The following is a 15,058-nucleotide window of genomic DNA, read 5'->3' as shown; positions in this document are numbered from 1 at the left end:
GTCAAATCATGGGCAATTTGATTATGGCCTCGACTTCACTTCCCTACCTTATTCGATTACCCTGATTCCTTTGCTGATTCAAAGTCTATCTCCCATAACATTTGGTTCCCTTGTTAATCAAGAAACCATTTACCTCAGTATTAAAGGTATTCCCTCTGCCTCTTTCATTCTTTGAGGTGAATGATTGCTTAAACAACACTGATCAACATCACTCCAGCTCACAGATCAGGGAACCCCACTGAAGAAATTGAAGGAATCTTCAGAAGCCTGATAAATGGTCAAAAGACTTTTTTGAGGGAGAAGTGGAGTCATAAGGAAGAGGGAATGTTCAATTGAAAATTTGGCCTAAAGTATGTGTGATTGCATTGTATTATGCTTACTGTCCTGTGTTATGTATTCTGTACCTAATAGCATATGCTTTACTGCTTTCTCGTAAAGAGAAAATAATTTGTTTTAAACAATGGAACCGCACAGCATCACTTCTTTCAGTTGGTCACTGGACGTTAAAAAATCTCTTCAAACATTAACAGTCCTCATGTCAGCTGTAGTCAGTAAGCGGCACTCATTGCATGCAGTCAGAACGCCACAGATTGAATTCCCATTATAGAGGGGAATGCACATTAAAACACATTCTGTAACTTTATTTTGAACAAGAGCAAGGATGTTCTTCCCAGTGTCCCAGTCAATATTTATCCCTTCACCAACATCACAAGCAGATTGCTTGGTCATTGTCATACCACTGCTCCTGAATGTTTGCTGTGCGTAAACTACCTGCCACTTTTCTGGGATTACAACAGAAAATACACTTCAAAAATGTGGTTAGTTAGCAATGAAGAATTATAAAAGGCACTGTAGAAACACAAATTCTTCTTTCATTCAACAAAGACCACCAGGATGCAACAAGGCTCGTAATAGTATCGCACTCCAAACACTCTGCACAAAACACTCCTTGGCAAGAACTTCACACACTGGACCTGTTCTTGGAACTCTTCAGACAAGGTTACCACCTGGAGGCTACATATTTTTTGCAAATACTTATCTTTTGTTGATCTAAGGTTGTATCTCCAAGAATGCCCATTTGCAACCACACAAATAAAATCTGATACAAATCCAATCAAGACAAGAAACTCAGCAATAAACTTATTATTACTCAAAAGAAAGCCCTCTGCCCACAGAGTGTGACAAAGTTCTGATATGCTATCACCAGCAATAGCTCATGCAAACTGAATTGTTGCACTTTGGGGGAAGCTAATTGAACAAGAAAGGAGTAAATGATAATAGAGAGAAAGAGAGATGAAGGAAGGTGGATGCAGGTTTTTGGAGCTTAATGCCTGAAATGGACCAGCAGAGCTGAATGGCCAGATTTTTTGATATAGTTTGAATGTTACTGATAACACAGTTCCCGGAGTAAGAATAACTCAAACTCCAGGAAGCATCCAAAACAAAGACATTCCAAATAAACAAATAGATAGATAAATGAATATCTCCAACATGCACGTCTCTAAGTTTTTATGACTAAATTACAGGATGAGACGGTAGAACAGACCTTCATGGACCCACCGAAAGGATGTGCTCAAACAGTAATAACTATTATCATATGTCAATTCTAAATGAGCCACAATCATTAGTTTTCACACACATACACTTACAAACAGGTTCAAATCAATATATTACTGTTCTGAGATTTATATTGGCCTGTGTGTAACAGAACACTCAATGGAAAAGGTCATTTGATATAGATCATCAAAATACGCAGTGCAGTGAAAGTGAAAGATTGGAATTGTGGCCGGAAGAAATGGGTTACTCTGGTGCATTAGTGTCTGATCTGTAATGAAACTAGATCACGTTTTGAAAACCTGGAGAAAAACATCCGGCAATTTAATCAACCACCAATATTCATACTGAGGGGTCAGATCTACCTTACCATGATGAACACCACATCTCCTTGACATCAAACATGGATCATATTCTTTTGTCTCCCCTCAAGTTATTAAGTTTGAGCAAATTCCTTTATAAATTATTTGTCCATTTATGCGGGTAGGAATGACTTTTGCACATACAGCTTAAAATTAACAGAGAAGAATGGTCCAAAAGCACCCCAGAATTAGTGAACAATTCCTCCTCTTAGTAGAAATTCTTTGTATTACACAGCCAAATGCTCTGCATGGTCATTTTAACAGCCACAAGTCACCAAGAAAGCAAATGACTAAAAATTAACTTGCACATTCCACTTTTCACTTCAGCATTTTACCAGCAATTGTTTAGAAAAGGATTAGTTACAAAAACACAAGCTGTTCAAAAAAGACGACTGTCAGATTTTTGTCAACTGACATGTACAAGATGGGCTGAATAGCCTTCTTATATGCAGTAAATTTCTACATGCAAGATGTGAATAAAGCAAATAGCAAGTAAAAATTCATGTCACACAAGTTCCAGGCAGTGAGCACTTTGAACAAGAGAGGATCAACTATCTTTGTTTAACATTCAATGATTTTCCATCCCTGAAACCAAAATAACGTCCTGGGTTTACCACCTGCCAGTAACTGAACCGGACCGGACACGTAAATATAGTGGCTCCAAGAGCAAATCGGAGGCTAGGAATACTGCAGTGAGTAAATCACGTCCTGACTCCTCAAAGTCTGCCCAGCATCTGCAAAGCACAAATCAGGCATGTGATGGATAGCTCTCCATTTCTCTGGGTGAGTGCAGCTTCAAAAACACTCAAGAAGCTTAACATCAGCCTCACAAAGTAACACCCTTGACTGGCATCCCATCCACCATCTTAATATTTGCATTCACTTTACAATGGACACGGTAGCAATGTGTACTAACTACAACACATACAGCAAGATTAACTAAAACTCCTTCGATCACACCTTCAAATCTATGACCTCTGCCAACTAAAAGGACAAGAGAAAGGAATATCATCACCTGCAAATTCTCCCCAAGTCACAAGCCAGCCAGACTTAGATCTCTACCACAAATCCTTCGTTGTTTCTGACTTAAAATACATTTCCTCTAGCCCTTCCCTCCAAGGAACAGCATTGTACAGGTACCTGCATCACCTGGGCTACAGCGGTTCATGAAGGTATCAACCTTTTCTCAAAGATTGTTAAGGATAGGCAAGAAACGCCAGCCCAGCTAATGACATCCACATTCCATGAATGAATAAAAAATTTTGTTTAAAAAAAGCAGCAGGCAAAAACTTCCCCAGTGTGCTAGCCACTATGTATTCCTCAATCAAAATCAACACATCTCACCCACTCATCAGATCCATACACTGCAGCCACCATCTGGACATTATCAACTGTTTTTGTCCTCGCAGCGTATAAGTTGACTATTGTGATTCAGTTGGCTGTCGACGGCTTTTGGTTACGTTGAGAATGTGAAAGATGTTGTGGAAATGCAAGGTCCTAAAAACACCAGGAAGACATGGTAGGAAATAAAATTGGAGGATAGAGACCATTATGGTGAAAGGTAAATGCAATTAAAGCCAATCACCTCAAAGTAACAGAACTGTTTATAAAGAGTAAAGATGGTGCTTCTTAAAAGAAATATAGAAAAATAGAAGAATGATTTGCATTTGAACAAATTCTGTAACAAAATTCATTTGGGAGCAGTCATATATCATTCAAAAATAATAGAACTTCATACCTGTATAAACCACTGCAGTTTTTGCACCACCCAGTAAATTGTATTAAACTGTCTTATGTTACATCAATGCTGCTAGTGGCAGATTTGTCAACAATAAAATGGGTTTGGTTACCAATCCTCATGTGTAGGTTACTGCCACAGATGAAAAGAAATAGTAAGGGTGGAGAAATGTAAGGAAACAGTGAAGAAAATAATGGGTTTCTCAAAATCAAAACTGTTGAAGAAAGCATTGCTGAGAAAAGCAAATTTTGGCACTTCTGCCAAACATCAAACTCGATTAAAGTCGGAGTGGGCTAGACTTTCCACTATGGGTGCAATCAGGCAACTTAAATCTTAAACCAACTGAAAATTAGTGGAAAACATAAACATGCATGGTTTTAGGCCTAACTCAATTCACATTCCCTGATTCTTGGTGCTGATTTATGGTGACATTATTGTGTAAATTCTACTACAATATATTTGTTTACTAGTAATGTTGGAGCAACGAAAGAAGAAAAAAAGTAGAAACTACAAGCAATACAACATTAATAAAGAGAGGAGAAAGTAAAAGCAAGAAGATAAAAGGGGAAATTGTGAGAAAAAAGAAAGAATGAAGAGGAAAGGGCATGTGAGTTTACAAGCAAGTATAGGGAAGAAGAAAGAAAAAGAAAGAAACAGAAAAACCTGCATGGGAAAAGCAAATTAAAAAGATAAGCAACAAATCAGAAATTAGATACACAAATGCAGATTGTCCAGTATCCAGTACAAACACTATTTAACTCAGCCATGGGCACCCGCATGGGCCCCAGCTATGCCTGCCTCTTTGTAGGTTACGTGGAACAGTCCCTCTTCCGCACCTACACAGGCCCCAAACCCCACCTCTTCCTCCGGTACATTGATGACTGTATCGGCGCCGCCTCTTGCTCCCCAGAGGAGCTCGAACAGTTCATCCATTTCACCAACACCTTCCACCCCAACCTTCAGTTCACCTGGGCCATCTCCAGCACATCCCTCACCTTCCTGGACCTCTCAGTCTCCATCTCAGGCAACCAGCTTGTAACTGATGTCCATTTCAAGCCCACCGACTCCCACAGCTACCTAGAATACACCTCCTCCCACCCACCCTCCTGCAAAAATTCCATCCCCTATTCCCAATTCCTCCGCCTCCGCCGCATCTGCTCCCACGATAAGATATTCCACTCCCGCACATCCCAGATGTCCAAGTTCTTTAAGGACCGCAACTTTCCCCCCACAGTGATCGAGAACGCCCTTGACCGCGTCTCCCGTATTTCCCGCAACACATCCCTCACACCCCGCCCCCCGCCACAACCGTCCTAAGAGGATCCCCCTCGTTCTCACACACCACCCTACCAACCTCCGGATACAACGCATCATCCTCCGACACTTCCGCCATTTACAATCCGACCCCACCACCCAAGACATTTTTCCATCCCCTCCCCTGTCTGCTTTCCGGAGAGACCACTCTCTCCGTGACTCCCTTGTTCGCTTCACACTGCCCTCCAACCCCACCACACCCGGCACCTTCCCTTGCAACCGCAGGAAATGCTACACTTGTCCCCACACCTCCTCCCTCACCCCTATCCCAGGCCCTAAGATGACATTCCACATTAAGCAGAGGTTCACCTGCACATCTGCCAATGTGGTATACTGCATCCATTGTACCCGGTGCGGCTTCCTCTACATTGGGGAAACCAAGCGGAGGCTTGGAGACCGCTTTGCAGAACACCTCCGCTCAGTTCGCAACAAACAACTGCACCTCCCAGTCGCAAACCATTTCCACTCCCCCTCCCATTCTCTAGATGACATGTCCATCATGGGCCTCCTGCACTGCCACAATGATGCCACCCGAAGGTTGCAGGAACAGCAACTCATATTCCGCCTGGGAACCCTGCAGCCATACGGTATCAATGTGGACTTCACCAGTTTCAAAATCTCCCCTCCCCCCACTGCACCACACAACCAGCCCAGCTCTTCCCCCCTACCCACTGCATCCCAAAACCAGTCCAACCTGTCTCTGCCTCCCTAACCGGTTCTTCCTCTCACCCATCCCTTCCTCCCACACCAAGCCGCACCCCCAGCTACCTACTAACCTCATCCCACCTCCTTGACCTGTCCGTCTTCCCTGGACTGACCTATCCCCTCCCTACCTCCCCACCTATACTCTCTCCACCTATCTTCTTTACTCTCCATCTTCGGTCCGCCTCCCCCTCTCTCCCTATTTATTCCAGCTCCCTCTCCCCATCCCCCTCTCTGATGAAGGGTCTAGGCCCGAAACGTCAGCTTTTGTGCTCCTGAGATGCTGCTTGGCCTGCTGTGTTCATCCAGCCTCACATTTTATTATCTTAACTCAGCTTGGTCAGTTTGTCGGAAGCACTTATGTGAAACGTTAAACAGCAGTTGCCTACCTCCCTGTCAGGCATCTGTAGGAAACAGAAAAATCATCACAATGCTCTGAAGGGCTTATAACTTTGAGGAAGCAGAGTAATAACAGCTACCACTCAACCCAATGCAGTGTGTTGGATTTCAGAACACACAGTGACAGTCAACCAGCACAACAAAGTGCTTACTTGTATCAAAATTCTGCAGATTGAGAATCACAGGGAAATATTTAAATTCAGGACCACCAACATGGAGACAGACTTGTGTCTCCATAAACATTGCAAGAATAAACTGAAACCTTTTATGGACATGAAATTTCTAACGGCCTTAGGCTAAGGAGATGTAGAAAATGGAGTATGTGATATTTTGCATTGAACTTGCTTGGATGAAACTTAGCCCAAGCTCTTGCCCTCCTAGGCCACACTGTATGCCCAGAATAGTAATCATCATCAATCCCATCAACTATTTGCACAAGTTGTCTGTATGAAGAGACCTTGACATTATGATACCACTTATCCGAATGGGAACTGAAAGACACAAGTCTCTTTACAAATCTCCAGGCTGAAAACAAAATCAACCACAACTAATAGTGGTATAAGCTTTAACTAGAATTTACAGATCACATGAGCTTGGGCTGATCAACTCTGCCAGAGCAATGAAAACAGCTTACATTATCATTTTTGCAGATTTACTAACCCAAGATGCCCCAATAATTTTATTGAACACATTTCTCTTGTCCACCCAGCCTCACCAGCCACAAATATAAGGAGTGCACAGGCTGAGATCATAGAATTAATACAGTGCAGGTAGAGGCCATTCATCCCATCGAGTCTGCATCAACCTGCCAAACAGCATCTGACCCAGACCCATTCTCCTACCCTGTCCCCATAACCCCACGTTTATCATAGCCAATCCACCTAGCTTGCATGTTATAGGACAATTTAGCATGGCCAATGCAGCTAATCTGCATATTTTTGAACTGTGGGAGGAAATTAGAGCACCCAGCGGAAACCCATGCAGATACTGGGAGCATGTGCAATCACTCACCCGACGCTGGAATCAAACCAGAGTCCCTGGCTCTGTGAAACAGCAGTGCAAACCACTGTGTCACTGTGTTAACCCACAGTGAATCATCCATTCACCTGAAAGTGATGCAACATTTCTCTTCATCAAGCTTAACTTTCCCCAGGGTCTCAAATCTATGCCTCCATCGTTTTTCAATTGCTCTCTCATCTCCACCTATGCTGTCTCTCACCCAGTTTAATTTTTAATGAAGTCCATCTCCTGCTCTCCTGACCCTATTCCCATTATATAACTGATCACCTAACATCCTTTACTGGCCCACATTACAGATGATGTTGTAAATATTCCTTCGCTTCCATTATGGTCTTCCTACTTTTCAAAATCACTTCTAACCACCTCACTCCATAAAAAACCCACAACCTTTCTACCGTTACAAACTTGTGCCCCAGTGCAAACTCCCCTAGCAAAACCAGTGAACATTTTGCCACTTCCCAAATCTGCGATTGCTTTTCCCACAACTCAGTGTGTCAAGCTCTCAAATAATGCTTCCACTCAGCCACAAAAATAACATCCTCTCTAACAATTTCAGAGTATTGCTCTGAGTCCCTGATCTTACTTCCACCTCAAAGGTCTGTCCTTCTCCTGTCAGGATAAGGGAACAGCCCTCATTTTATTCCACCTTCACTTATTCAACCACAGCAGTTTCTTCTAACCATTAGGTGCAGAAAAGCATGCCCAAAAATCTAACATGAAAACAACAACTTTAGTTTCATCATAATATCGCAACACTTTCAGAATAAAACAAATCTGCCCAGGAGAGGTGGGCTATACTCAAATCCAGCAGCAACAAGTACTTGGGAGGAACTTGGAGTCAGACAAGCTAGATATTGTTTCAAGTCATATGGGAATAAGAGTCAGATCAAATTTATGACATTAACTTTGTTTCTCTCACCGCAGATGCTACCAGACCTGGGTTTGTTTCTCCAGCTTTTTTGTTCTTATTTCAGATTTCCAGAATTTGTAGTATGTACTTTTCTATTGTATCAGAAATTATTTTATCTAGAAATATGGGAGGGAAGAAGGCTGTAAGTAATTCAAATAGATTTGGCAACATGATAGAAGGTAGAAACAAGACACAGAAACTCAAGGGTAAGGATGACACTGACAGTAGGAATGGTCCTAATATCCTGATACTCTTGTAATCCTTCTACATAGACTTTGCAAAGACCTTTTCTTTAACCTTAAACAGCAAGAGCAATCAACTTCCACAGTGGTTTGCACATGTTTGTTTGGTAATAATAGTGACTGAATATAAAGGTAATGTTTGGTCACTTAGTGATGTTCACATTCAGTTGGAAAAAAAAGCTATCTTCTGATATAATACATTAAGTGTATTGCAAGATTTAACAGGTTCGAAGAGAAATAGCTGCATTTTTTAAACCATGCTTTCCACAATTTCAGGATGGCCTGAGGCATTTTACATCTGTTGAAGCACTCCTGAACTGTAGGTAAAGCTCTAATGCAGGTACCAGATCAGCAATTTGTGCACAGCAAGACTCCACTAACAGAAACAGCTAAATCATCTCATTATTTTTATGAGCACTAATGTGTGGATAAAAATCAACTAGGTTACTCTGTGGGACTCCCATCCTCCTCTTAGAAAAATGTCTTGGAATGTTTCAATACTAAACCAAGAAAGGAGATAGTCCTGGTTACATATCACTCCTAAAAGAAGGGACTTCCAATAATGCAGCATTTTGTCAGCATTGCGTTGGAATGTCAGCACCTCTGAAACCCATGACCTGACTTCAGAAATGAGCAGGCTACCCAATAAGGCATGGCTGACCCTGGTGATGGTTGGGGTGAGGGAGGAGGAGAGTAAAGGAGGCTGTGCAGAATTTTTAATATTACAGCGCATCCTAGAACAAACAAATTCAGTGTTCCCCAGCTTGGCTTATGCAGTAAGTCATTTATTTCCATATATTGGACAGCTTTCACTTTCCGCCTGCATTGGAGGCAGGAGTCTTGAGGAAGATGCTCTAAATGGAGCTCATTATACAACTAGTCTCATGAAAAAAATTCAGTCATGCCATGACAGGAGGAGGCGGATTCATATGCGACATTTGAAAAGCTTCTGAGGAATTTTTGCTGTTTCAGCCTCGTGACAGGATGCATTCAGTGGCACTAAGGCAGAAAATGCACACAATGTCTGAACTACAGGCAACCATTCATTTTTCAAAAGACAGAATGTGACCAAACCACAAAAGCAGACAATAAACTAAGCTGCACATTTTTGTATTTAGACATTAAATCTATATTCAATATTAAAAACAAGAGATTAATTGGAAGCAAGTGATCAACAGGAAACATGCATATTCCAAGGGAATCCACCAGTTACTACAACGTCAGTTCCACCCAAGCTGAATCTCAAGACTTTTAAAACTTACAAGGACCTAAGTTACAAATTGATCAACATAGCTGACGCTCTCACACTGATAATCAGAACTAACTTAAAATTACAAAGCACCTTTAACATAGGAAATCCTCAAAAGCAGACTTCACTGGAGTATAAATCAGATCAAATTTGACATTGAGCCACACAGGGAGATATTAGTACAGGAGACCAAAAGCATGAGTCAAAGAGGGAGCTGTCAAAGAAGCAACGCTAAAGGATGGGGAGGCAAACATATTTCGGAAGGGGATTGTAGAGCTTAAATCTTGGGTGGCCAACAGAACAATGTCCAATGGTAGAGCAATGGAAATCAGGGATTTCCTGGCAAATGGCCAGAACCAGAGGAACACAGGGAAGCTTGAGGACATTTTAGAAATAGGGGAAGGTGGAGATAATGAAAGGATTTGAACACAATGGATGAGAATTTTGAAAACTGGGGCATTGATGGCTGAAGTTATTGGAGGTTAGTGAGCAGAGGGATGATGGATGAACGCAAATTAAAATAAAAGGCAATAGAGTATCGGTGGACCTCAAGCTCAGAGGGTGGAATGACGGGTAGCTGGTCAGGACAGCATTGGAATAAATAAACCTAGGAAGTAACCAAAGCATAGATGCAGATTTGTCCCAACATATGAGCAGTGGAAAGGGTGGACACCAGGCATTAAAACCCAAATACCAAAAGTTTTAGCTTGCCCCAGCATACAGTGGAAGTGTCCATAACTGAAGCACAATTCTGAATCAAACTATGTGGGCTGAAGTCCAGCTACACTACATCATTGCACCAGCATTCCAAAACAGCTTTAACAGAGCATCATGGTCCTGTTTTGAGACAGCCTCCATTCCCGACATTTCACAAGCACACCCCTGTGTCCGACTATAGATGGGCACACTCAGGGAACTCTCTCAGCGTTCTGGTTTCGAAATGGTTTAGATTTAGCCCGGTTACTGCCGATAATGTTTGCATAATAAAGACAAGTCAAAATATAAAATGTAAGTTAAATCAACAGTTAAAGTGTTGAGACAATGCCCATATGAAACTAGAACGTCAACTATCATCCATATTATTATATGTGAAGAGTATTTACAGGACCCAATGAACAGAGCTTCCAGACAGGTTTTCCCAATGCAGAAACCAATTGCAGAAATCAAACAGGCTCTGCCAAACATCCAACTCAGTAATAATTTCAGAAAACACCTGTACTTCAAAGCTTGCCCTGTAATGTGAAGTATTGCCCCACATTAAAACTACATCACTCATATTGGTTGCCTTATTATTGCTGGTGCAGATTGTACTTTGAAAGGATAAGTGAACAGACCAGCATGAAATAAATTATCAATACATCCGTGACAGAACAGCACAAAATTCTGCATAAAGTAAGTCACAACTGAACACAATGAAATACATAAAATTAAATCATCATTTGAAGCAAAATTTTCCACTAAAATTTCTACACCACTACAGCTTGCTCCAATCTAAAAATTCTAAGTCAACAGAAAACAAAGCCCTTAAACAGAAGCTGCTTACTGCAGCTGTTAGCATTTTTCAGACCAAAAACTTAATTCCATGTAATGAACACTAAAATTAGGATAATTCAGATTAATTTAGCAATTGAGCAACATTAGTGTTTTTTTTTTAAATGAGAAATACATGTATTGAGTACACACACATACACAATGAAAATAAGTTGCATTTCAAGTTACAATGGCAATTGATCAGTGAACAATGCAAGGAACAGAATAAATACTCAAAGTTTTTTTAACTGTTCTGATCATTCTTAAAAGTTAAATACTTGCCTACTGATTCACCTGAATGTGGACCATTAACTGAACACCTACAGATTCAAGCTGAATCGTGCAGCAGCAGCATGAATATTTTAGAAAATTCAAGTTTAAAAGCAACATCAAATTCACATTAAGTGTGAAGGGGTAAGATAAATCTTGGAACTCTAGTGGAAAAGACACATTAGGAACAGACTTAATGTGGTGAGTGCATCAGAACAAAAAGCCAAGATTCCACTACTGATGCATCATTCAAATCTGTTCCTTGGAGAGTGCAGCAACTGCTATTTCCACAGCTGACTCTCTACTAGTTACATTATGCAACAGCTGAGATGAAATCTAATTTTGTTCATTTATAGTTTAATCCTGCTTAAAACATGGATTAAAATAGTGAACACACCCCTAATAGACAGTGTGCAACATTGTCAGATTCTAATAATTTACAATCTTTTCATTCATATAGCACTTCTAAGATGGTAAAGTATTCAAAGGCACTTCCCAGGAATATTATCTGTCAAAAATTGGTACCAACCTACATAAAGAAGAATTAGGATAAATAACCTGAAGCTTGGTTAATAAACGAAAAGGGTACCCACAATTCAAAATACAGTGATAGCAACTTTATTTAACAAAATACAACTCTGACAAGAAAAGACTGAGCCATTCACCAGTTTATTGTATGGAAAGTTTACTTAACACTCCTCAGAAGGCTTAATGAGTAAAGGTACCAAGTATCTGGACTATGATGCCAAGGAAACATACCTCAACAAGGTTGAGATTGGTGAAGTTTGAGAAGCAAGTAGAAGTCAACAAGAGGTTCTGATCTATGATCATCACACAATGAACAAACATCAGGGCAGCATGACATATCAGAATTAAGGGTATCTTCTAATAGGAAGAACACTCAGTCAAGGTACCAAAGAACTATTACCAGTGACAGACTGTACTCAGCAGCTTTCATGGACTAATACAATCTGGACACAAGGATGTGGTAGATGGGAGAAGGAAGGGAAAAAAATAAAGAAACTACCTCCTCTGTGACAACGCGCCAGGAATCATGCTTCAAAATAAAAAGAGCATTTCCAATTGTAAAACAGTATCCTTCTATTAAATAAAACTAACATACAAGCTTGCTTGCCAATTGATGAGAGTACTTACGGACAGTGAACATCCTGCATCCTTTCTTATACATAAGCCAGAAAAGAAATGAAAATTTCAAGCAGTTCACAAGACTGAAATTTAAGTTAAAAATAAATTAAGAAACCAAAAGGCTAGGTGATACTCATCTTAAATAAATATGGCAATAGTTATGATTGAGAATACACTGAAAGGACAGTGGTATTAGATTCAATATCAGCTTTCAAACAGGAAACTGGAGGAATACCTGAAGGGAAGAAAACCTAAAATCAAGGCTATAGGAAAAGAGTGTACAATGGGACTAATTGGTTAACTCTTTTGAATAATAAGCAGAAGTACGATAAGCTGAATATCCTCCTCCGGTGCTGTAAGATTTTGTTCCATGTTGCCCTCAATCAGCCAACGCACTTACAATAGAGCCTTAATTGTTCCCTGCTCTGCACTGGATAGCACGTCAATGCACTAAGGGACCAAGGTGTCCCTCATTACCCCATACAGCTTAGCGGATTTAATTTCCAGTTTCAAAAAGGCAAAAAAAATGTTGAGTCATTTCATCCCGTTATCTTCAGAATTGCTCCAATGACGAAGCAGAATAATCATCCGTATCTCTTTGAAAGATGCGCACACACTCAGATTCAGCAGGCTCAAATTCCTGGCTGCTGGGACACAATTCTCTGACAGTATGTGTGCCACATTAGACAGGAGATATTAAGGCCATTCATATGCTATCTATAAGGAGCCTCCAAGTGTTACACATCACAGGCCAAGTGATGGCCAAATCTCAGAAACTAATCCAATTGAGTGATGAGGTTTGGCCAAACTGGGGCACGATATTATTTATAGAAACATCGATATAAAAAAAGTAATAACCCTGCCAGACACTGGCAGGGTGGAACACTATGAAAATAAATCAGTCTCCGAATTTATATTTCTGATCTCTCTCTCCGGCGCACAAAAATACATTTGACATCACGGTCGAAACAAAACACTTCATTTTGTCGTTACTCCAATCATTCGGGACAACACACAGTCCAAAAGGGGAAAACAGTATAGCGAGAGAGGAGAAACCGTTAGCTTACAGCCATGAAAGCGGATTTACCTTTATACCGCTCCAGCACGTCCTCGTAAGCCTGCAGATACTGCAGCTCATCGGCGTAATAGTAGGGAGCGGGGCTGAACCCTGAGCTGTAGCCGGCCATGAGTGCAGGAAGGGAGCGGCCGGCAGTGTTTCTACAGCTCTCCGTCAACTTGCAGGGAAGGACTGACACACAGACACACACAGGAGACACACCGAGGGCTGGGAACTTGGCAGAACCGGTGGGGGTCGAACTGAGCGAAGGACCGCCCTGAAATCACCAGCACCAATCGGTCGAGTTCTCCCTGCACTTATCCTTCCCGTCCCTCCCCCGGCCACTAGGGTTGGTGGGGCGAAGAGACAGAGGCATAGTAATAACGGCGGCTCTGGTCAATGCTTCTCCCCACCCAGCTCCTCGCCCGTTAACAACACAAACCACAGCAGCCGGCTGCACATCACTCTCTCTGCTGAAGCACAGACAACCCCCTTCACCATCTAAATCCTGATCCGGACTGCCCTTCCCCTTCACAAGGTTGTGGTGGGGGGGAGGCTCTATCAGAAATATTAGAAGAACATTATTTTGATTTACAGATGTATGTTAAACAAGCTGCAGAAGATGGCGTGAGATCTCTGCTGTGCTGAAACTGCAGCGTTTTAGTATTGTCTGAGGATGCAGGGAGGGGAAGAGAATCATTCCGTCATATCCACGTTTACCTTCGATTTTTTTTAATGTTTAAGGGAAGCGTTTAACATTGATATTTAATTTTTTTTTAAAAATGTTTCTATTTTTAAATAAAATCTAACATGCTGGTTTCAAATCGAGCATATCTGGGAGGAGTAAAACTTACACATCATCATTAGTGACTTGGAGACAGTAAGGATTGCAGATGCTGCAAGTCAGAGTATATAGGGGTGAGGCTGGAAAAGCACAGCAGATCAGAGGAGCACTAACGAAGCGTTTCGGCCCAAAACGTTGATTTACCTGCTCCTTGGATGCTGTCTGACCTGCTGTGCTTTTCCAGTCTCACACCTATAGGCACATCATCATGAACTGGACACTTCTCCCTGAGACACACTGCAAGAAACCCCATCTGCTTTTTCATTGCCGTCATTATGTTATATTACGGCACATCACTATTTTTAATGCTAAATTAAAACTGAACGAACTGCGGATGCTGTAAATCAGAAATAAAAACAGAAACTGCACGTTCTGAAGGTCACTGGACCCGAAACATTAAATCTCATTTCTCTTCACAGATGCTGTCAGACCTGCTGAGCTTTTCCAGCAATTTCTGTTGTTGTTGCTATCTTGCATGCTTGTCTGAGTCTGCTCTCAGTACAGTCATATATATACAGGTCGATGGGAGCTGGAGAAGTCAGGGAGCTGATCTGTACCTGACCACTAGCAATCAGAAAGAGCCAGTTGATTACAATGCGCATTAGTGAAACCGAAACACTGCTGTATAGTGCATTGCTTGTGGGTTTCACGCACCACTCTCAATTAAATCATCGCTCCAATTCAGTGGAACAAACCGCAGCGTTCAGTTGGAAGGAAATGA

General features: G+C 41.4%; 1 protein-coding gene across 1 annotated transcript in view; it reads right to left on the bottom strand.

Moving 5' to 3' along the window:
* dst (dystonin) overlaps positions 1 to 13,685 on the bottom strand; it is a 528,150-nt gene extending 514,465 nt beyond the window's left edge. The window contains exon 1 of the mRNA XM_048530258.2: positions 13,524 to 13,685. Coding sequence (XP_048386215.2) covers positions 13,524 to 13,623 — 100 coding nt within the window. The 5' untranslated portion in view covers positions 13,624 to 13,685. The remainder of the gene's footprint in view (positions 1 to 13,523) is intronic.
* Positions 13,686 to 15,058: the final 1,373 nt, after the last annotated feature.

Source organism: Stegostoma tigrinum, chromosome 4, assembly GCF_030684315.1.
Source record: "Stegostoma tigrinum isolate sSteTig4 chromosome 4, sSteTig4.hap1, whole genome shotgun sequence".
NCBI lineage: Eukaryota > Metazoa > Chordata > Chondrichthyes > Orectolobiformes > Stegostomatidae > Stegostoma > Stegostoma tigrinum.
This window is presented reverse-complemented; position numbering and strand designations above follow the sequence as displayed.